General features: G+C 40.7%; 1 protein-coding gene across 1 annotated transcript in view; it reads right to left on the bottom strand.

The window, feature by feature from the left end:
- The window catches only part of Myh15 (myosin heavy chain 15), a 131,000-nt gene that overhangs the window by 29,919 nt on the left and 77,775 nt on the right, over positions 1 to 23,306 (bottom strand). The window contains exons 27-32 of the mRNA XM_036203430.1: positions 21,961 to 22,350; positions 16,238 to 16,364; positions 11,530 to 11,648; positions 8,128 to 8,324; positions 4,837 to 5,186; positions 1,448 to 1,572 (exon numbers count right to left, since the gene is read on the bottom strand). Coding sequence (XP_036059323.1) covers positions 1,448 to 1,572; positions 4,837 to 5,186; positions 8,128 to 8,324; positions 11,530 to 11,648; positions 16,238 to 16,364; positions 21,961 to 22,350 — 1,308 coding nt within the window. The remainder of the gene's footprint in view (positions 1 to 1,447; positions 1,573 to 4,836; positions 5,187 to 8,127; positions 8,325 to 11,529; positions 11,649 to 16,237; positions 16,365 to 21,960; positions 22,351 to 23,306) is intronic.

Below are 23,306 nucleotides of genomic sequence, written 5' to 3'. Positions count from 1 at the left end.
TAGATTCAGGGACCTGATTAAGTTTTTCATAAAGCCACACCCCCAAAAAGAAATAACCCCAAGTTACAAATACATGTGCAAAGTGATAAAGTATTTGTGAGGCGGAATTTGCAACTCGATGTATGCTGCCATCGTGTGGTAATAAGTGGTATGAGCTTTATGGTCTTAATACATCATTGAAATGACGGCTAGTTCACTTAACACACAACTATCCCAATGGAGGATATAAAACTAAAATCATATTTTATTGCTATAGTATTTAAATATACAATAAAATTTACTTCTTTTATTTAATATGGTGGCTTTAGAACGTCCCCAGTTAGAGTGGCCAGAGACCCAAAGAGAGTTAAACAAAGTTCATGAACTTTGCACAACAAGCCTTCCTAAGGGGTACTCTACCAACTGAAGGGGTTTTCAATACAATGAAGAGATCCTCGGGAAATGTTTATGTAAGAAAGAGCAATAACTGAGCTAAGAGAACTTTACTTCAAAATTGCACCCAGAGTGAGGTGGCACGTCTACTTTGCCAGATTCTTATAGAGCTGTAGTGATGAGGCAGCTGTAACGGGAAGCGCTTGGACATCATTCCAAACTCATTTCCTCCATTGGAAGGGTGCGTGTATTTCAATGTGTCCAGACAGATTTTCAGCGGCTGCTTCAAGATGAAACTCAGTTGGGAGCAAAGAGTCTCTGTAGAGCCAATGACTAATCAACCACCTGGTGACTCTGGAAGGATAACTTCCTTTTTGGGACATCATCTTCTTTGGCATCAGATCTCAGTGGTCCTGTCAGTTACCTAGTCCACATCCAGGGATGAAGCACGAGTTTTTTTCCAGGACACCCAAAACATCCCCGTCAAAGAGTCTGCACATACATGACCTTTGAGGGCTGAATGTCTGAGAATTTCACTGGAAATTTCATCTCACCAACAGATTTGGGGATGGGAGTAGTTAACAGGCATAGATACAAATCGATTTATACTTCCAACTTTGGATAAATATACACTGAGTGCCCTATGGGCCAATGGTGTTCCAGCAAATACAACTGCATGTTAATACCCAAGGAAGCCCCAAAAGGACCTAGTTTAAGTGCAGATTCTGACTCAATAAAGGTGGGGACAGGGCAGATATTCTGAAAGTCTAACAAAATCCTGGATGTTCATGTATATGGTCTGTCAGGGTCTAGGCTGGAGATAAGGTAAATAAACACATCATGGTTGTTTTCATTATAATCAGGGAACTTGCATTTACTAGTAATTATCTTTCTCTCTGAGCCTCAGTTTCCCTTGTAAAATGGAGACAAGAGTTTGCTGGGGTGATTAAAGCAGCTGGCATGGTGCATAGCATATAGCAAACACCTGTGTGAGTGCCCAGCACGATGGCTGTTGTTCCTAAAGATGGCAGACATGCTTTGCCCTCTAAAAATGGCTCCCTCCTTGGCCATCTACCTCGGTTTCCTCCAGCATCACTTGGGCTTCAGTCTTCTCTTGCTCAATCAATTTCTTGGCCTTTTCCACATCAGCTAAATTCTTGATCCCTTCTCTCACCTGGTTCGTGAGACTACAAATCTGTTCTGCAACAGGGAAGATCAGGTATGTTAGTGGAAAAGTAAAGTTTTCCCAGGGACCGTGTAGCTCTCAGCAACTTCACAGAAAGGCTAACCCTTATTTATCCACAGAGAACCTTATTTAGAATTAGGGGGAAAAAGGGATCCCTTCTTCAATGTTTTCCTTTGACATCTGCCAGAAGATGCACTCAGCAATTAGTGAGAATGGGGTTTCTTGGTGTCCTGTGCATTGGACAGCCTGTGTTAACTTCACATGACAGTTCTGCTAGCTGGGGCCATGGCAGATTCCACCTGGAGATCTTCTCTCACAAACACATCAGGAATTCCTTCAGTCCATGTCATCGGACACGTTTTAGTGCCAACACCACTGGCTGCCATTGTGCCAGCCACCACTCAATACTGGGACAGAAAACTTAAGCATAAGCCAGGGTATCATCTGCTAGCAGTCAAAGAATGACTCTAGATAAGCTAGAACAACAGAGAGCATTCTGGAAAGACGAGGCCTCTCACTCAAGCACATGACAGTTCTAGCTAGACTTTTCTGAACACAAAGCCTTTGACAGAGTGAGGCCAGAAGGGAGCTACATGACACTCTATTGTTACAGTTGTGTTTGACACTTCATGAAGGAGGCTCTAGTACCTAAAAGCTATGCTGTACAGCCAAGAAACTTCATTACCTAGCACAGAGAAGAACAAAAAGAACTCAACAGATCACCTGTTCATTGGGTTCTCATCCTGGTCTAAGATAAACAAGGTCAATCTCAGTGCCAGGTGTATGATATATCCCCACGAATTGTTGTTGGGGAGACCCTAGTGCACTCCATAAAACATAGCCTACTGACATATGTCTTGGTTAACTACCACAACTGAATGCCAAGACCCTATTTCTGGAGACACTACACACTTTGGTTGCAGGAAATAGAGAAAGCAAACTGCAACTGAGCTGGAAGCTTCCAGAAGGTGCTATGTAGACTGCAGCGGGGAAATAGTAAAAGTGTTCTCACTGTGGACCCTGCATGATACAATACTGACTTAACAGGCAAGACACACTCACTGGTGCAATAGAGACGTGCCTGTTTAATTCACCATTTGCTAGTTTAACTTAAGGCCCACTCCGCAATATAAAATTCAGACCTGATTCTATAAACCTGGTTAAAAGTCCACTGCTGGGGAAATCATAGTCCCCAGTAGGAACCTGTTACTGCTGCTCTATTGAAAGGACATGCTATCAAGTTGCCTTATGATATTTTTGTTTACATTCACAGAGTAGTGCTGCTCACAGCCTTGCTCAGAGCTGCATCTCTTTGCAGCAGGCAGCAGTTAATACAGAGATTCACTGTTCTAAATGCTAGAGTAAGTGATGGTTGAGTGTTCCACCCTGCACTAGATAACTATATTATTACCTCCGAGTCTGAGGGAGCATGGCAAAAGAGAGTTCAGAAATAATATAAGAGCGTGGGAGGGTTAGGTGTTGTAAATACTGTCTCTTGAATATGCATAGAAATCACTCATCAAACCACAGTAGCTGTGAGTACTCCCACAAGACTGGGCCCATCATGGATGGGGGAGGGGTTGAAGAGGCCCCACCCCTCTCTGGCCATCTGTGGCTACTAGGAGACCAGGAATTATTTTCCTTAGTGATATATCCATTGGTTTCGTGCTCATGGTTCAGTAAACGTCCAATCCATGCTCATGCAAGCTTCACTAATAAGCTCAGCAGATTAACAATAACAACAACAAAGACAGGAATGTAAGAGGCAAACCTGTTTTCGAAAAGAGAGGGTTCAACAGGTGAGAGATAAGAAAAGGGATAATGGTGGATGTATATGATGAAATACATACATGCATGAAAGAATAATAATTTAAAAGCAACTCCAAAATTCTTACAAAAAAAATCAGAAAAGAGGTCATATGAATTATACTCCTTTTCTGCTGAGAAAAATACTCAACACAGGCTATTCTCAACTCTGCTATGCCATATCATCCGGTCATCTGAAAGCTTTAAAACAAAAGTCGAATACTTTTATTTTCAAAGTTATCCTAAAACCCTATCCCAGGCCACACATGGGACCCAGACCTGTGGCATTAGCCTCACCTGGGAGCATATTAAAAAGAAAGAGTCAAAGCTCCACCTCAGATCCACTGGATCAGATCCACTGAATCAGAAGCTCTGTGGTCGGCGTGGCTGTCTGTGGCCAGGTGGTGCATAGCTGAGCTCTGTGGCCACTGATGGAGGCCATCTCACTGCCCAGTCAGTGAGTTAGTCAAGGACTCTGCAGGGCCCCAGACAGGAATCATCCACAGCTCCAATAGTAACGGACTTGTTTCAGGACACTTTGGGGTTTTCATGCATATCACTGTAGGCTCTGGAATAACTAACTCGGCAGCCTCTTTTAGTTGCTCTTTGGCAGTATACCAAAAATTTTAAGTCTATTTCTTTAACTCAGCAAATTCATTTCTACGGATCTATCCTACTGAGATATTTTACATATGCATAAATACATGTGCATGAATGTATAGTATATAATTACTCAGAATTATGTATAATCAGGTTTAAAATTAATGAGATCTAGTTAGATAGGTGTTAGTTATACTTATTATGAAGTATTATGTAGTTTCTCTTTTTAAGAATGTGGCTTGTCTCCATGCTTGGCATACTAAGAACCCCAAGGTACATAGGACTAGGTCGGTAGCATAGCTCAGTAAAGCATGCACAGACAGAAGCCCAAATGGTTGGGCTCAAATCCCAGATCTATAACTTATGAACTGTAAACTTAGACAAGTCACCTAAGCTTGTATTTTGTAGACGAAGACATTAACCTGAAGGCTAATCTCAGGGATAAGCTGTGAATGTAGAAGCATACCTAATATATAGCATAAGTTACTGAAATTTTTATTATATTCAAAATACATTGATAAATGAAAAATAAATAATACAGAACATGTATAATTTGGGTAATATATACCTATGAATATGTATGTGGAAAATCTCAGTAAAGCTGTGGAAATCAAGAAATTCTCCAGAGTAGCTTCCTTACAGTATGGAATTAGATCAAAGATGTAGCCCTAATCTTTCCTTTAGAATTAATTGAATACAAATAACATTTGCAGTAAATATTTTCAGAATGAAGTTTTAAAACTTTGAAAGTCAAACATGGATGGGAACTTGAAAATGCCAAGGCTTTCCACTCAGGGAAGGCAGCCTCGCCCAAACCAGACTCTCCTCAAGCCCTTTTGTCTTGCTTTGGTTGCAAGCCCAGCTGACAGTACCCTGAAGGTCTTGGTTCTGCCTCCTCAGTGTCTCCTGGGCCTCGGTGCTTTCCTCACAGGCATGCCTGAGGGTGAGGACCTCAGTGCTGAGGGTGCGGGCCTCCTTCTGAGAGGCCTGCAGCAGCTCCAGGGCCTCCTCCTGCCTCTGCTTCCAGGCAGCCAGGGCCTGGTCTGAATGTTGTTGCTTCAGCTCCAGGGCAGCTGCCACAGAGTGGGCCTTCTGCAGGTCAGAAAGGGCGTCCCCCAGCTCCAGCTGGAGCCTGTGCCTGGCCCTCTCCAGGGAGGCATTCCTGGCATTGGCTACCTCCATGGCTTCGGCAGCCTCTTGCAATCTAATTGCCAGCTTCTTCCTGAGGAGAAAGCCAAAGAGTACAGTATTGAAACCAGCACAGGGCAGCCAGCCTGACTGGCCTAACCATCGCAAAGGCAGCACCTGGTCCTCAGACTCAGTTGCCTGCTGACTCCAGCCTCTGGCTCCTGTGTCCATATGGATTTTACACCCCACCCCCAGCCCCGCCTTTACCAGCCTAGATCTGGAACTCAGGCTCTCATTGAATTCCTACAAAGAAAAATTTGCTTATCCAGCATTTTCATAACTAATAGAGATTTTAATGACATTTCATAAGAAATAGGAGAAACAAGTTTGTTTTGAACATCTTACCAACAGTAAACTACTTAAAAATACTTAGGCATGTTGGTGTAGTCCTAAGGAGTTCCTTGGATATGGCTTCCCCTATCTTGCACTCTCCTGCTCATCCTCTTCATGTCATCATGTGCCTCCCAGCCCTGACAATTCTCTCTTTTCAGTGTCTTCTCCCCCATCCCAGATCCACCCACCATGGTGCTCCTTTAGCAGATCTCCCGCTTTTAGCCTCTGTGCCACCCAGCAAGCAGCACCTTCTATGTTAAAGTGATGTGCTCAGCCTACTTCCTCTGTCAAGCAGTACAGACAAAACTCTTGGGAACTCTAATACATCAAGTATGTTTTCTTGCCTACAAGTCCTGCAGAAATGCACTTGTACTCCTTCATTAAAATGCACATGTTTCCTTCCATGAAATGAACTCCACGGTACCAAAGCTTTTGCTCTGCTGTAGCTACCTGAGAAAGGACTTGAGTAATTCTCAAGTACCACACAACTAGCCCCCAACGCAGTGTGATAAGGCTCCCTGTGTGGAGGGTTCTAAAACAATCCGATCTGTGCTTGCTATCTGGAAGGCTCTGGGCTCTACTCCTTCCTTGTTGGCTGGCTTTATAATGTCACCCTTTCAAACATTTCCTTCACAGGAGACTCTTACACTTACACCAGCTGAGTGGCCTGCTAAAATCACCGTGTGTATTTTGACTAAGCCTACAGTGATCAGCACCAGAAAATTGCTCTGGTTTGGATAACTTACTATGCTGGTTTCCCCAGGACTGAGGGTTTTCACTAAGACTGGAGACTTTTAATATAGGACTAGGAAATTCCATAGCAAACTGGATACACAATCCCTTTCATTTTATTGATAAGTTGCTCTACATTTAATACAACCACTACTATTTACACCTTAACTTGCCAGCAGCATGTACTTACTCAACTGCCTAGCTTGGAAACAGGGATATGAGAGATTAAAAAGGTAAAATTATTATCCTCAGAGCAGAACCAGTAAATACTCTCAGGGGAGAGGATCTTTCACTCTCCAACTGAAAATCACAGGACCTTCCACTTCTTTGTAACTGCTTGCCTTGCCAAGGTGATTAGAAGAAGAAGTATGATACAGTAGAAGCTTATTTATATAATATCCAAATAATATAAAAACAAAACCATCCAACTATTACCATGTTACCCAGTATTTTTCTTACAGCAGTAATTCTTTTTTTTTTTTTTTTTAAGGTTTATTTATTTATTGTACCTACAGTGTTCTGTCTGCATGTGTCCCTGCAGGCCATAAGAGGGCACCAGGTCTCATTACAGGTGGTTGCAAGCCACTATGTGGTTGCTGGGAATTGAACTCAGGACGTCTGGAAGAGCAGTCAGTGCTCTTAACCACTAAGCCATCTCTCCAGCCCCCCAATATTTTTCTTTGGCCACCACCTCCTACAGAACCAATTTACAACAAATATATGTGATCAAAATGTACTCTCTACATTCTTTCCTTCCTTTCTATCCAACCCCCAAAGAATCAGCTATCAACTAGAATGATCAGTAGAAACTTTCACTTGAAATCTTCAATCATTAAACAGAAAACAAACAAACAAAAAGCCTATTTAGAAGTGAGTGACAGATTTGAATATAAAGAGGTGCTTCTGGTCAATGCTCCACTTTTCTGGAGCCCAGGGTTTTGTAAACACTGACACTGCAGTTGTTTTTAGTAACTGTCATTCTTGAGCCCTTCATGAGCTACTGTGGATAGAGATGGATCACTTGTCCCTTCTCGGATGCAGTACAGCAGATGTTCTGCAAGTATAGAGCAACCCCAATCACAATTCAGGTGAGGAACTAAAATAACATTATTTCTGATTGAAGCCAAAAAGAATTGTATTGATCGCTCTTGGGTCTTTGCCAAGTTATCAAATCATATTCTTTTAAGTGAACCCTTAATGGTTGTAAGCTGGAGAATTAGTTTTATGCTTTCTTTCATAAATACACAGTCACTCGATCTATAAGCCAATAAGCGCTGTCGTTCAACTTTCGTGCTGGGTCTTTAACGACCAGTTTATCTTCCAACTCCTACAGTTGTTTTAGAATTCCTTTGGAAATGATTGTTTGTCATTATCTATTGACCTGGTAGTCTAACTTTAGCAGCAGCCCAAGGATGAGGTCTTTAAAAGGAGCCTTTGTCTCCTAAGACATGACAATAAATGCTAACATGTTTCCAGCTCTCCCATTCCTACAGAATGCTTGATAGTCTCTAAGTCCTATACCAAAGACCCAGGAAGTCTAATGATGGACACACATACATATATGAAACCAATTATTTGTTGTACTAAATAAAATATAGGATTTCAAAGGCCAGTGGCCCAATTCTTAAAACGTAACTCAAAGTTTCATCTTCTGGAAAATTTTTTGTTACATCACTAGTAAGAGCCTTTTTTCTCTAAGACTGTCTTATAGTGTCAATCACCTATATTATAATACTTTGGCCCCTCTAGAGTATGTGCTTCTTGACAGCAGTGACTATTTCAGATTTTGTCTTGTCTTATTAAAAAACTCAGGGAAGATTTGTTAAACACACACCATGGGAGACACTGTCATTACACTCATTCTCCTCATGGGACCGACTCCAGGTTGAGAAGGGCCTGGACCTACTCACTTGGCTTCCTCCATGTCCTCAGTTCTCTGGATGGTGTCGTGTTCATACTTCACCCTCCACTGTGCTGTTTCCTTGTTGACCTTGGAGAGAGCCCGGTGCAGCTCAGTCTTGACCTCTTGCTCTTCCTCATACTGCTCTCGTAGAAGGTGATAGTCATTCTTGGCTGATTGCAGGGCATGGGCCAGGGCACACTGAGACTGTAAAAGAAATATTTTTCTGAAAATGCAGGCATGTTTTATCATGAGCAATGAGATCCTTGCAAGTGACATACTTTTCAAGTCAGTCTAACAACACCTATAAAATTTAAGTTGAAAGCCGGGCAATGGTGGCACATGCCTTTAATCCCAGCACTCGGGAGGCAGAGGCAGGCGGATCTCTGTGAGTTCGAGACCAGCCTGAGCTACAAAATGAGTTCCAAGGAAGGCGCAAAGCTACACAGAGAGACCCTGTCTCAAAAAAACTAAAAAACCAAAAAAAAAAAAAAAAAAAAAAAGACTTTGGTAAAGAGCAAAAGGAACAAAGTGCCTAAACTGTCATTAAAGCAGGAATGAAACTTGCATTTAAGGAGATGCCAGCCTGACTACATAGCTTTCAATATCAAAAGGGCTTGGCATATAGAGATAGTGGAAAAATAAAAGTAGTATACAATTATCATTTAGGTGCTATGATTTATTTTTAACAATATAAATATAAAAATATTTCGTCTAAACCAGAAAGAGGAAGATTTAATCTATCCACTTTACTCTATTCATCAGAAAAATAAACCCCCTTTGTTTACAGTTAGATAACTACAGCATTATAGTACGTTCTGTATTTGTTGGACAACAGAGCAGATTTTAATGAACATTTCTATCACTTAAATGATGGTCTGGCTAACCAAATGGCATCATCCTCCAGAGATAACCTCTTGAAGAGACTAAGGTTTCCATAAGCCACCATGATTCTTTTTAAGAAAGTTGAAAAACAAAACAAAACAGAAAAGCACCTTCTTAGGCAGGTGCCTATCTGTGAGCACATGGCTGAGCTAATGGCATCCTTAGCCACATATCCCCTCATGGTGAATGAGGAGCAGCAACACCCAATGATGTTAAAAGAATGAGCATAGAAGTATAAAGAAAACTCCCAAGACTTATGAACTACATTAAATAAAAATATTCAAATTGTGGGAACCTCATAAGTGAGGGTGGGATATGCAACAAGATTATCTGTGGAATCTTACTGGTTTTGGAAAAGGTAACAGGCACCAGGTTCTAAGAGTTCTGAAGAGAACCAAATAGTTTTGACCAGTAAAAGTCTGCATCATGATATTATACATACGCAACTAAGTTTGAAATCCAAGTCAGGTAGACTAGCAGCAAGCCTTAGTAATCCTCCTGTTTCCTCCTTTTGGAACTGGGCCTGTAGATGTCTGTGGGAACATCTGGCTGGTTATATGGGCTGGGATCTTCACTCCTGTCCTCATGATAACAGAGCAAATGATCTTCACTGCTGAGCCACTTCTCCAGCCCTCCTATCTTGTTTTTGTAAGTATTTTAAACATTTATTGTTTATTAATGTGTGTGTGCATGCCATAATTTAGAGGTCAGGAGTTGACTCTCTCATTCTACCATATGGGCTCTGGATACGGAAGATGGTTGTTTGGCTCAAACTGTTTGGGGAGCACCCAGGCAGAGGGTTTGGGATCCACCTCTGGTGCATGGGCAGACTTTTGGGAATCCAGTGCCTATGGTGTGGTGCTTTGCACAGCCCTGGTACAGTGGGAAGGGGCTTGGACCTGCCTAGGCTCAGTGTGCCAGGCTCTGCTGACTCCCAAGGGGAGACCTTGATTTGGGGGATGTGGTGATATGGGGTGGCTTGGGAGGAAGGGCTGGGAGATGAGAGGAGGGAGGAGGTGGAATCTGTGGGTGGTATGTAGAGTGAGTAGAAAATTTCTTAACAAAGAAAAATGGGGGAAAAAAAGAAATCCAAGTCAAAGAGAGTCATAAAACTAGAAAAGCTGTACTAATTCACATGTAAGGGAACTCCAATTAGACTAACAGCAGACTCCCAGAAGAAACTTAAGAACCAGGAGAAAATGGAATGCCCTAATAAAGTTCTGGGAAGAAAGTATCTTTGAACACTGAAGGAGAAATAAAGGCAATCCAGGGTAATGCAAAGGGGAGAGGACTCGCCATTGTGAGACTGGTCTCCTAAGAAGTACAGAGAACTAAAGGAGAAATCCAACTCTACATGGAAGGGCAAGAAGTACCATTGTGAAAACCCTTGTACACTGTCGTGCACTGCATGGTCTGGACAGGACTTGACTGTGGCCATCTCAGAGCAGAGCAGCTATGATCACTTTCAGGAGTTTCTCCAGAGACTGTTTTTTGTTTGTTGTTTTGTTTGTTTGTTTGTTTGTTGTTTTTGTTTTTATTGTTTTTGGTTTTGGTTTTCTTTTTTTTTTAACATTGGGCTGTAATGGGAAGGAAAAGGCCCATGGGCTCACAAGCCTTAGGGAACTGACAGGGGTCATGAATCTCTTTGTGATAGCCCAGAAAGATTCCTCTCTTTCTCAGGTGCAATGAAGATGGAAAGTTGACAGGGGTCATGGGGAGTTTGGTGTAGTCTAGCTGCCACTATGTCACCCACTAGGACTTTTCAATGGTGAAGCTTTTTTGAGAGCTTCATGATATGGGCTTCTTCTGGTATAGCTGCTCAGAAGTCTCCCAGGGATCTTCCTGGTGATATCTCCCAGTCGCCCATATCCCTGTAGGTAACCCCAATAAACTCACTGGACCACCATACTGGACCTGGAAGAAATCTTCTCTTTAATATGTTGGTACCTTCTCTGTCTGTGGTGAACAGATGTTTCTTTACGTTTCCCCAGGAAAAAATGATGGAGACACAAATGTGTAATAAAACTCAATGGTGATGCAAGTGTATAAATAATAAAAAGAATCAAACTTTATCACAACAGAAGACCACCAAACCACAAAAGTCAATCAGAAGAGAAATGGGAAGCAACAAAAAAAAAAAAAAATCAGAAAACAACAAATAGAAGTAAACTCTTACACATCAATATGTGTAAAACTCACTGGTAATGGACCACTTCCTAGTGGATGGTTAAATGATTGACCTTCGATAACCTTCAGTTCAAATAAAAAGCATGATGGAAACACCCACCTTTCTTTCTCTAAATCTGACAAACTACAGATGAAATTCTGATAATAAACCGAATTCCTTGGTCATCAGAGTTCTTTTCAGTACAAACAAGGAGTAACACGTGAATTCTCCACTAGATGCTTCCCATTTTCTCCTCCTCAGGAGAAGACCCTGAGGCTCACCACCAAGCATTGTTTTTGGTTGTTGTTTTTTTTTTAAATCATATGCCATGTTACTGGTGAGAGATGGTTGACACAGTACCCTGGTCTCTTCCTCTAGCTGTCCTCTCAGTTCTTCGATTTGCAGAGTAAAGTTGCTCTTTTCCCTGGAAAGTTGGCTTATCAGAGCCTCCTTTTCTTCCAGTCTTCTTAAAGACTCACCTGGGCAAAGGTTTCAAAGGGTAAGTTAATTATGGTTCTTCTAAGTGATTACCATTCCTGTGCATTGACTTTCAGGACCTTCACAAGGATTCCTACCCAAATGCTGTTCTATATTTAGAGAAGGCCTGAGAAGTCCCATGCTGGTAAAAACCAGAGCAATAAGCCTTTCCCAAACTTAGAAGAGAACCCTAAAAGAATCAGTTTTTAGCAGTAAGCATGAGTTGATGACAGATAACTTCAGCACCTTTGTTTAGAGCCTTCTGTGTTCTAGGTACAGAAAAACTACTAACATAGGTATAGAAGTAGTCTAACTCTCATAGTTCAGTGCTGGATCATTATGTCACTCCTTCTGCAAAGGAAAAACTGGCTGAACATATCAGAACTTAGTCCCAGCTGTCTCCTTTCCAGATGCCAATCATCTGGATGCCCCATCCACATGTCAATCTTAAATTGTCATATATACATTCTGACCCACTAGCTATGAGTCAGGATTCCCACAGCATTATTCTCGGGTTCACCTAAGTGAGCACTGTTTACCTATTTACTGAAAAAGGACATTCTGAAGACTCAAACTGAATAGCCAGCCAGAGGAAAGAGACATAGAGGACCAAGTATGGAGAAGGTGTACAGAGCTTCCATGTGGACCCTCTCCACTCTGCCATCCTCCAGGAGCCTCCGTTTCTTCAGCAATGAAGTCCTGGAATCGAGTCACTGTGGTTTGTTTATTTGGTTCTGATTTTATGTTTCTTTATACAGATATGTCAATTAAATCATTTCTCACTGCTGGTAAATTCAACCTTTATCCCTTCTCTTCTTCAAGAGGTCGGTGGATCTAAAAGTACCACATTCTGTGGATGTCTTGGACTTTCTGGAGACCAGGCCCTTTCCTGAAGTTGTCTAGGAGGCCCTGATACCAGCCTCCTCATTAGCATATCAGCCTCCTCATTAGCATAAAAAACACTCATCACACCGGAGATTCTAAGCATATTAAGAGCCATGTACTGAGAAACCCAGGAAGAAGGAATATATCTACATACATAAATACATGCATGTGTAATGAATCTAAAGTCACAAACAAAATAAAAATCACATTTGCAGAAATGTCTTTAACAACTGAAAGCTTTAAAGGTTGTGATGTCATATACATATTTTCTAAATTCTCAGTTTGATTAAAAGCTTGAAGTGGCAAGCTTACGTTGCTAATTTTTGAGAAAATGTCTGCCAAATATATTGATCTGAATAAGCATAGTTTGATTCTCAATTGTCTTTTCACATTAAGATGCTGATCCCTGGAAAAAGCCACTGGTAATGGGACATACTGCAATTACAGGACTCGGGGAGCAGAAGTAGGGGACTTTCAAATCCAGGGTTAGACTGGATACACAGCAAAATTATGTGTTAAAAAAAAATCTTAAGACACTAGCTCAGGCCAGAACTTGGAGATGACCAATATTTTCAGCCTGAAATAGTTCTTTATACTTATTTCTTGTTTATCACACAACATATTAAAGATGCATACTTAGAGTTGAGAGGATAATAAAAATTAATTTTTTTGCTTTGTTAAGGACATTCTTTTTCTTTCTTCCTTTCTTTCTTTTTTTTTCTTTTTTTTTTTTTTTTTGGTTTTTTGAGACAGGGTTTCTCTGCAGCTTTGGAGCCTGTCCTAAACTAGCTCTGTAGACCAGGCTGGCCTCGAACTCCCAGAGATCCACCTGCCTCTGACTCCCGAGTGCTGGGATTACAGGCATGCGTCACCACCACCCAGCTGTTAAGAATATTCTTAAGTGAAACTTCTAAAGAGTGAGTAACTATTAGAGAATGTGGCCACTAGTGCATCATGATGCTGCTGGCCGGGCTTGGGGGAGGCTCCAGCTCTTTTTATCATCATTGCTTATGCACTATCAGTGCGAATGGAAACAGATTTCAAAGAGAAAACCAGTTTTATGTATCCTGATGAGGTTATTTTAATCTCAGAGACACTCCCTGCAAGAGTCTTGAGGCTCACTGGGGATCTGTGATCCAAACATCAACAACCACTGAGTAAAACACCATTTTCAAGAGATCCCTAAAACACAAGTCTATTAGTGGATGGAAGCCATGTCCACTGGTGGTGAAAGTGACCATGTATAGTACGAGTCTCATCTGAAAGCAGACATGAGAAACTTGGATAGCAGCAGAAAAAAAGGAAAAGAAGAAAGAAAGGAAGGAAGAAGGAAGGAAGGGAAGAAAGAAAGAAAGAAAAACAGAAAGAAAGAAAGAAAGAAAGAAAGAAAGAAAGAAAGAAAGAAAGAAAGAAAGAAAGAAAACAGAAAGAAAGAAAACAAAGAAAGAAAGAAGGAAGGAAGGAAGGAAGGAAGGAAGAAGGAAGGAAGGAAGGAAGGAAGGAAGGAAGGAAGGAAGGAAGGAAGGAAAAAGCTAGAGGTCTGGAGCCTGGGCCCACAAGGGGTGGGGATGGCATGGGAGGTTGAAGTGAATGCAGGAGAGAAATGGAAACTCCTAAGAAGAATTATTAAACAACAGAATGCATAACAAGGCTAACAGGTATATGCCCCCATTGGCATAGGAACAGGATCCTATTTGGTGTCCTTACAAGAACCAAAACTGATTCCCTTTTCTAGATTGCTAGGTTTCCCACTTTTCTAACTCATTTTCTTTTAGTCCTGATCTTTGATAAATAAAGAATAGTGAAATGGTCTAAATTTAAATTCAGATGGGAGAATGGAAGAGAATAAAAGAGAGGTTTAGTTTAACTGACAGCTTCTGGCTAAGTCTATAAGGCGTGTGTGTGTGTGTGTGTGTGTGTGTGTGTGTGTGTGTGTGTGTGTGTGTGTGTGTGTATACAATGAAACACTGTTCCACATATCTTTTCTATATGTGTCGCATTGGTTGTGGAGACGGCACCTCTTTAGCCTTGTAGAACTGGTCAAGAAGCACAGGAATTTCCTCTCATAGACTGTCCTCACTGCCCAGCACTTTTCTTTCTCCCTTGCTGTTAGCTTGCCCCATTATCCACAGTCAGTGTAACCAGTGAATCTACTGATAATCACAGTAAACAAATAAAGATAAGGCTAATTAGACTACTGTCCATTTATTTGATAGATTATGAACAGGGATTACAAATGCCTGAGCATATAAGACACAAAAAACTTTATGTTAGCTGGGCGGTGGTGGCACACACCTTTAATCCTAGCACTCAGGAGGCAGAGGCAGGTGGATCTCTGTGAGTTAGAGGCCAACCTGGTCTACAGAGAGAGTTCCAAGAGGGGCTCCAAAACAACACAGAGAATCCCTGTCTCAAAAAAACAAAAAACCTTTGTTACATTTTTTTACAATCCCAAATAGATTATTACAATATAAAAACTTATAAAATTTAAATAATCAGTAATGATTGGTAGTAACAGCCATGGGAAACTTTTCTATATTTAATTTTTAATCAAATATTTATAGAACACCAACTACCAAACAGTGTTCTTTTTTTGTTTTGTTTTGTTTTTTTGAGACAGAGTTTCTCTGTGTAGCATTGCATCTTTCCTGGAACTCACTTTGGAGACCAGGCTAGCCTCGAACTCACAGAGATCCACCTGCCTCTGCCTCCCTAGTGCTAGGATTAAAGGTGTGGGCCACCACTGCCTGGCCCAGACAGTGTTCTAAGTGATGGACATTTGTCGGTGGACAGAATAGAATCCCTGCCCTCTTAGAACTTATATCCTGGCAGATGAGGACAGTCATTACGTCAAGTAGGAAGTCTACAGGAAGGAAAAAGTAGCACAGAAGGACAGTGAGGGAGTGGGTTAACAGTGTCCAAACATCATGTTATCTAAGGAGTGTCTTAACTTGCCCACCTTAGCCCCTTGCTTAACCACATCCCCAAGCCTCTGTGGAATGAATATAGTGCTCCAGGCAGACAGAACAGCTAGTCTATGACTTGAGGTTAGGGATGGTCCTGGAGTTTAAAGTATCTCAGAGAGGTCTGTGTTGCTAAAGCAGACTGAGAGAAGCAATAAGCAGGAAACACCAGAGAGAACAGAAGAACAGCCATAGTGTTACATCAGTTGTGGATTTTGTTGACTATAAAAATGACATAGGCTCATGATTAAAGATGATTCAGTAAGGTAGAATTCATACTAAGGACCATATCTAATGGACAATCCTGCTATCTTCTCATCTTGAGACTTACTCTGACAATTTCACATTGCTTTTCTGCTTGGCAGGGCCTCCCAAAGCAGCAAAGTGCTGACCTTTCCCAGCCAAGAAGCATGTTGGACATTCAGACACATCCAGCCTCCCTCAGGATAGCTATGAATATGGCTCGACGCAAAATGATAAGCTTACTTAAACCTAACAGGTAAGTAAGGTTTTGTGGGATAATATATTTTGTATCGTGAGACTGTACCGTTCTTGAACATGACCTTGGAAACGAAGTCACTATTGTGTCAAAAGATTGGACACATCTACAAGGTGACCCCCAGGCATTATTCCCACCCCCCAGAATCTTTTCGTGTGCCCACTGGTCTATGGTTACTTATCCTCTCAGCTGTGCTTCGTGAGTCTCCTGGGTCACTCACAGGGGAGGAAGCATGTCTACTCACCGCTCTCATTCTGGAGTTTCGTCTTCTCTGTTGTCAGGTCATTTGCTAACTGAGTCACCTCATCCAGTTTTGTGTTTGCTTCATTCAGGCGCCTTTCGGACACACTACAGAGTCTCTCAGCATTTGCCTGTGCGGTGCAAAAGAAGGGTTAGTCTTGGCAGAAAAAGTCCACAATAAATGAGCTACATTGGGAGGGTGGTGATGCTTTGCTTTGGAACCTGTATGAGTTCTTCTGCTTCTGGGGTAAAGGCCACTGCCAGCAGTAGGAACATGTATCTTTTAAAGTAAGCAAGCACAACAAACCCTAAGGTTAGTACCTTGAAAAGAAAAAGTCAAAGCTTTTCAGACTCAAATCCCACTCCCTGGTTTTTAGGAGCCTCTCTAGAATTCTACAGTCTTCTAGAGAAGGAAGCCTGTCAACAACAATGTAGTACCAGATATAATCATTTTGTGATGCTATATTAAATATTTAGCTTTCCCTTCCACTGAATTATGTCTCTTGGGGGTAAATGGTCTACTTGATACCAGATCCATGGTGCCTAGGATAAAGTTGAAATATAGTAGAGGGAAACAAACAAACAAAAAGATGGATAGGGAAGGGAGGGGTGTAGAAAGAAATCTAGAAGGATGAGCAGGGTTAACAGGAGAAACTAGTCAGATCAGACAGCTTCAATATCTTAGCACAAAACCTGCCTAAGAAACTGCACCATCTGGTCAAGAGGGTTGAGGCTAAGACAATCCTGCTAACATTTCAGTTTCAAACTTTAGCTTCTCTGAATTGGCTTTTCATGCTTGCTGAAAGAGATAGATTAGCCTTCCTACTTCTCCCTGATTTAAGCAACCAGTCTAATCACCAGGTTCTTGTCACACTCTGGAAACTCATGCAAGTAATTTGACTCTCGAGGTCCTCAGAGAGGGATAAATGCAAGATTGGAGATGGTGACTACCTAAGAATTAATTGTAGTTTGCCTTCTCACTATGTATGTGAACAAAAATGATAAATTACATTGGTGTGCTCTGTGGTTCTATAGACTCTAAATTGTGGCTTTTTGTGAAACTCATCTATAAATAATTTTCGGGTGCCTTCTATCTTCCCTACTAATGACAGTAATAGTAAAAATAACTACAGCAGAAGTTAATTAATACTTTCCTATGGTTGAATTTCAATTTCTGAAAAAATAATAAATGCATTATCTCTCTAAAGAGAGGAGACTGTGGAAATTAAATAAGAAAATGAGAAATCATACACTCTGTCATTTGAGGGAACACTGAGAGCTTGTGAAATGGTGAAAGATGATGGCAAATCCTTATAATTGCAGTGTTAGCTTAATTGTTATAAAACACTAATGGTCAAGCTCAGGCAAATTTAGAGGCAGTGCAGGGTAAGACCAGTGGGAAACTTCAGAGCCATTTCTAGTTAGAGCATGTGATGTGTTGGAGATTGTTGTATTGGAGTTCTCCTTAAGCTTATACGAGTGAGTATTCTAAACTTCCCACAATCAGTTACTAACTTGTACCTTCTTACATCCCCAAATGAATACCTGACATACAATGGGCACTTAATAAATGCCTACAACATTCAAATTATTGTAGACTTTAGTAAGGGTTTGGCTGATGTAGAGACTGAAGTCATACTCAAACTTTCCTCATAAAATACAACCCAAGTATTTGTTTTATCACTTGGATAGGATATCACCCTAAGGTTAGCGAGGAAGGAGAACCAATTCCAGTACATATCTGTTGGGAGGCTAATACCATGAAGTTCCAGCTTATGGATGCTCTACAGTGCACATAGGCTTTTTTGGTAGAGAAGTCAAACTTGGCAGAGAATCAATGACTAGGTTGTCAAATGATACCACCAGGATAATGGTGGCCATAGCGTTAATGTTAACACAATGAAAGAAAGATGCAACTGTGATCAATGTAACCATTTTCAGGTCACTCACAATTGCAAGCAATATTTTAAATGTTGAATATACTTGGTCACATATCCGAAAATGATTTTGACAATTACTGTTGGTACATTTGTTTCTTTCTTCACACTATTCCTCAGAAGTCTAAGGTGGCTTAGTTTTCTAAAATAAAACATTATCCCAGAGATTTATCCTGATCACATTCAGATAGATAGTAAGTATCAGATCTGGGATTTGAACTGAAATTGCCTGTGTGCCAGTGTAGAAAAAAATTATGAAAGAAAACACAAAATATTAAATTCTTAGATATCTATCACATGAAGAAGTGATCACGAAGGAGATGTTAAAGATTAAATGATAGATGCACTGGTTTACACACATTGTCTGAGTCCTGGGTCGGTTAGAAGACTGGATAAATGTATTACTATGTTATATTACTATATAAACTATCTTTATTTTAAATCTCTGATGAGAAATGACTCTAAGCCATGGGCTTTTTGGATAATATTTCTGCTTACAAAAGAGCCAAGGAAAATTAGGTGCCAGGGAAGCACCTGCTTCAGGAGGAGGTGGTGGGTTTGGATTTATATGTGCTGATTTGCAGAAAGTAAGATATTACTGAGCTTGCTTTTAAGTAGCTCATAGAGGGTTGTAAAAGGCACTTATGTTCATAGTTTGGATATACTGTGTTACATATACATATCTGTTTGAAAATAATGAGAGATGATGGGTACCTACAAGGCTTCTCACTGGAAAAAATAATAAAATGAGCCACATAGTGCCAGGATTTTAAGAGATACTCATGTGATGAGAGCTTGCTGAGCTGTACATACTTACAGGTTATCAACCTACCTGGTGAGAGAGAAAAGCAATGTTTCCTTTAGGCATAGCTTCAAATGGTGTGTAGCTACAAGAAGTGCTAGCAGCTGGCCTAGTATTTTTAATTAATAAAGCACTTTGTAATCAGGATTTGCAATAGATCATATGGATATCTGTCTACAAGTTGCCTATACAGGTATACAACTTGCAAAAGAATTGTAACTTCAAAAGAATTTCAATTTAAGCCTAAAGATAAATAACTAATTTTGACATGAGAGAAGAGTAAGTTAATTGAATGCACATCCATCTTAATTCCCCCTCTTAAAAAGACTAAATATGACATATCCCAGAAAATGCAAAAAAAAAAAATTAGCCAATTATGAGAATTCCTATCACTTCTAAATTGCCCTGGGGCTCTCTATCAGAATGCTTTTCATTTAAAAATGCTTCAACTTCCATCAAGCACTGACAGTCTTACCAATATAACTTGGGAAATGATAAAGTAAATAACTCAGATAAAAGTTCAGCATAATATTTATGCCTTTAAGAATGAGCACAATTTAACTTTCATTATGTGCATGTGCATGCATGCGTGTGCGTGTGTGTGTGCGTGTGTCTGTGTGTGTGTGTGTGTGTGTGTGTGTATACACAGGCACACCGAGCACACATGGGCACACACAACTGCCACAGAGCTCATGTGGAAGTCAGAAGACAAGTCAGTTCTCTTCTTCCTGTAAGTGGGCCGCAGAGATAGAACTTGGGTCACCAGGGTTGGCAGCAAGCACCTTTACCTACTGAGCCATTTTGTCAGCCCAGAGCATCAATTTATATTATCAAAATTATATGAAGCACAAAAGAATGTGATTATATACACACATGCCTATAATTAGGAGACGAGGCCAATCTCTGCTGTCTAAATGTGGCACTTAGGGGAAAAGGCATATGCAGATACTAATGCCAGCCACTGCACGGATCGCACAAAGCACTGTAAGTATGAACACAATAAGATATAGTTTCTTCTGTAGAGAAGCTTTTCTCTAAGAAAAGTTAAAAGATGAAGAAATGCAACAGTGTGAGAGATATCCCGAAAGTGCTACAAGAATTCTAGAACAGGTAAAATTTTAATACAGAAAAAACAACTTGAATATTCCAGAGAAGAGAATTAGCATAAAAAACTGATGGTTGCCAAGGTGTAGTGGCACACACCTTTAATCCTAGTAGTCGGGAGGATGCAGTATGTGGACCTCTGTGAGTTCAAGGCCAGCCCGGTCTACATAGTGAATTAATGAGTTTTGGGCTAGACAAAGTTACATGATGAGACCCTGTGTCAAAAAAAAAAAAACAAACAAACAAAATGAATGAACAAATGAAAAAAGGACAGGAAAAAAGGAAAGAATGGAAGGAAGGAAGGAAGGAAGGAAGGAAGGAGGAAGGGAGGGAGGGAGGGAGGGAGGCAGGGAGGGAGGAAGGAAAAAGAAAGAAAGTGAGCTGATAGAGAAGTGAATATTTAGTGAAAAACAAACATTTTAATTTGAATGGAAATGAATTAAAGTAACAGAATCTAGAACTGGTAGCAACAGAGGCTGAACCTGATGATAGGTCCTAGGTTATCTTGAAAGCAGACATTTGAAATTCAAAACTCCATAAATTCATACTTTAGAAAAGTATTATATTGGTATTGTGTTGGATGGGTTGGAATAATGAAAGGTTAGAAACAAAAATGATAATTTAGGAACCCATAACAGTCCAGTTGCAAAGTGATAAGAGACCAACCAGAGAATGGGGGAGAAAGCAGGAAGACAGTGAGGAACTGACCTGCTGGAATTGGAAAGCAAAAAACAGGAGAAGCAAGAGATTGAGGCTTAGAGCCTGGCTGGTTGGAAGAACAGGTGCCAGGGGCAGAAATGCACAAAAGGAATAGCCTGCTACAGGTGAACATGGTGGGTTTGCTTTCACATGTGCTGACTTGTGGACAGTGAGGCCAGTACTGATCTCTGAGAGAACAACTTAAGGGAACACTTTCAGGAAAGTCTGGGAAGTAAAGACAGGTCGCAGGGATGAAAAGAAAGAGCAGGAAATGAGCTACGTAGAGACCTTGGGGGAAAGGGCTAGCATAGATGTTTCATTGCAATTTGAGTTTTCTAAATAGTTATTTAATTTTCATCAGTTTCCAAAGATGAACAAGGAAATTCTTTTTTGTTTACATATTTGCCAGTTTTCAGTAACCATCTGTGCTCATGAATTTAAGCATGTTTCTGTTTAACCAACTGAATAGCTATTGTATCAACCTCATATCTGCTGCTCCATCTAGCACAAAACCAGAATGTGAAGACCTCAAGTGCCAGAAAGTTCAAAGAAGAGGCCAATGTTGCTTGGTGGACTTCAAGACTCACTGCCCAGAGATATTCCAAGTGTCTACTGCCTGCATGCCAATGCTTTTCTTTCCTGCCAACCCATATGTGGCTCAAATCAACAATATAACAGGCACTCTTTGATGATCTCTATACACTGTCAACTACACAAGAAGTATGGAGATGTATTTATATCCACCTTAAATTTAAGGTAAGTTTTGAAGAGCTTTGGAGTTCAGACAGAACTACAGAGGGTCTGCTGCAACTGCAAATTTCAATTCTCCACTATTGTGATTCCCAGAATCACTGGGCAGGGCAACCACCATGATTTCAGCCCTGTTGCAATTTCAAAGCCCTTCTGAGCTACAGAGTTTGTTCAGTCTGCCCTGGGCAACTTGATGAGAGCTAATGAGCCTGTCTCAAAATTTAGAAAATGCCAAGATGTCTGGGGCTATAACTCAGCAATAGAGACTTGCACTGCATGTGAAAGACAAAGTTCAATCCCTGTAATAATGCACAGGAAAACCTTGCCCCTTCCATTAGCCAACATTCCTAGTTATCATTCAGAATTTTCTTTATCTTCCCCTCCCCTGCTACTTCTGGGTTCAGATGTCTCTAAGCAAGGCTTGGAAATGTCTACCTTTGCTCTGGCCAGCTGGTCGACACGGGTCAGGAGGTCATCCACTTGTAACTGCAGCTCACTCTTTTCTTGTTCTAGTACCTGCCTGAGCTGCTGTAAATGTTCTACCTGGCCTTCAAGCTCAGCCAGGTTCTCTGCATGTCTCTTTTTCAAAGAGGCAGAGGTTGCTTCGAAGTGTCTCGTAGTCTCCTCCATGTCATGGCGAAGCTTCTGAAATCTTGCTTCCTGTTGCCTGGTTATCTCCATCTGAGCCAAACTGGTGCCCCCTGCCTCCTCCAACCTCTCCTTCAAATCTTCTAAGTCTTGGGTGAGGTCAGCCTTCTCTCGTTCCACCTTGGATCTAGTGGTCCTTTCATTTTCCAGTTCTTCTTTCAAATTTAGTATTTGAGCCTGGAGGAATAAATAATTTCAATTTTAATAAATACTTATGATATATTTCTATATGCAACAAGGTTGTTACACTTATTTGTCTCAACTTAAAAAGAAAACGTGGCATTTTTCATTCTTGTTTTATAACTAAAGGAAAGTCAACACCAAGAAATTAAGCAATTTTTCTCCAAAGCCACAGCAAGAAGCATAATTACAATTTTCAATTCTTCCAGATCCCCAGCCCCATATTATAGACAATATCATTAAATTATACAAAGAGGGAGATTCTTAATAAAGAGCACCCCCTTTTTCAAAAAGGACCTCTTTCATATGCCAAGAACAATTTTCATAGGGAGCTTATAAAAATATGGCATAGTGAATTATATATGCAATATCTTTCTGAAATTTGTTAACCTCTTAATAATTATAGACTCTGCCATACTGACTCAACACCCATTGAGTGCCCTCAAGAAACATCTATCAACCCTACCCACATGGGAAGCCAAATTGGTTAATTGGCTTCTTAGTCTTCAGAATCCAAGTAGTAGATTTGCAGTAGTGAATTAGAATTGGTGGAGGAATGGGAGCTACTGAGGTGAACAGTCATCTGGGATGCCATTACAAGCAGGGGTATTAGCAAAAGTGTTGATAGAACACTTGGAGCTCCAGACACTCCTGTGCAGGGGTAAAAAGTGCTCGAAACCTTCACAGAGTCATTGTATTCAGCTCAGCAAGAGTGGCAATATTCACTAACACCTTAAATAAGTAGGCACATGTTAGGAGAGAAGGAAAGAAAAGCAAAGACTATTTACAAAATGTTTTCCTTTACATTAAATAAAATGGCTTAGAGAAAGCTGTTTCTCTAGATCACGCCAGCTAAGCAAGCAGTCCACCAGTTTTGTATACAAGGTATCCCAGGGCAAGTGCTTCTAAAATTTAATTTCTACCCGCAAGTAAATGTGGTCCATAACAACTAG

Source organism: Onychomys torridus, chromosome 12, assembly GCF_903995425.1.
Source record: "Onychomys torridus chromosome 12, mOncTor1.1, whole genome shotgun sequence".
NCBI classification, from domain to species: domain Eukaryota; kingdom Metazoa; phylum Chordata; class Mammalia; order Rodentia; family Cricetidae; genus Onychomys; species Onychomys torridus.
The sequence above is the reverse complement of the archived record's forward strand: the minus strand, read 5'-3'. Positions and strand labels throughout refer to the sequence as shown.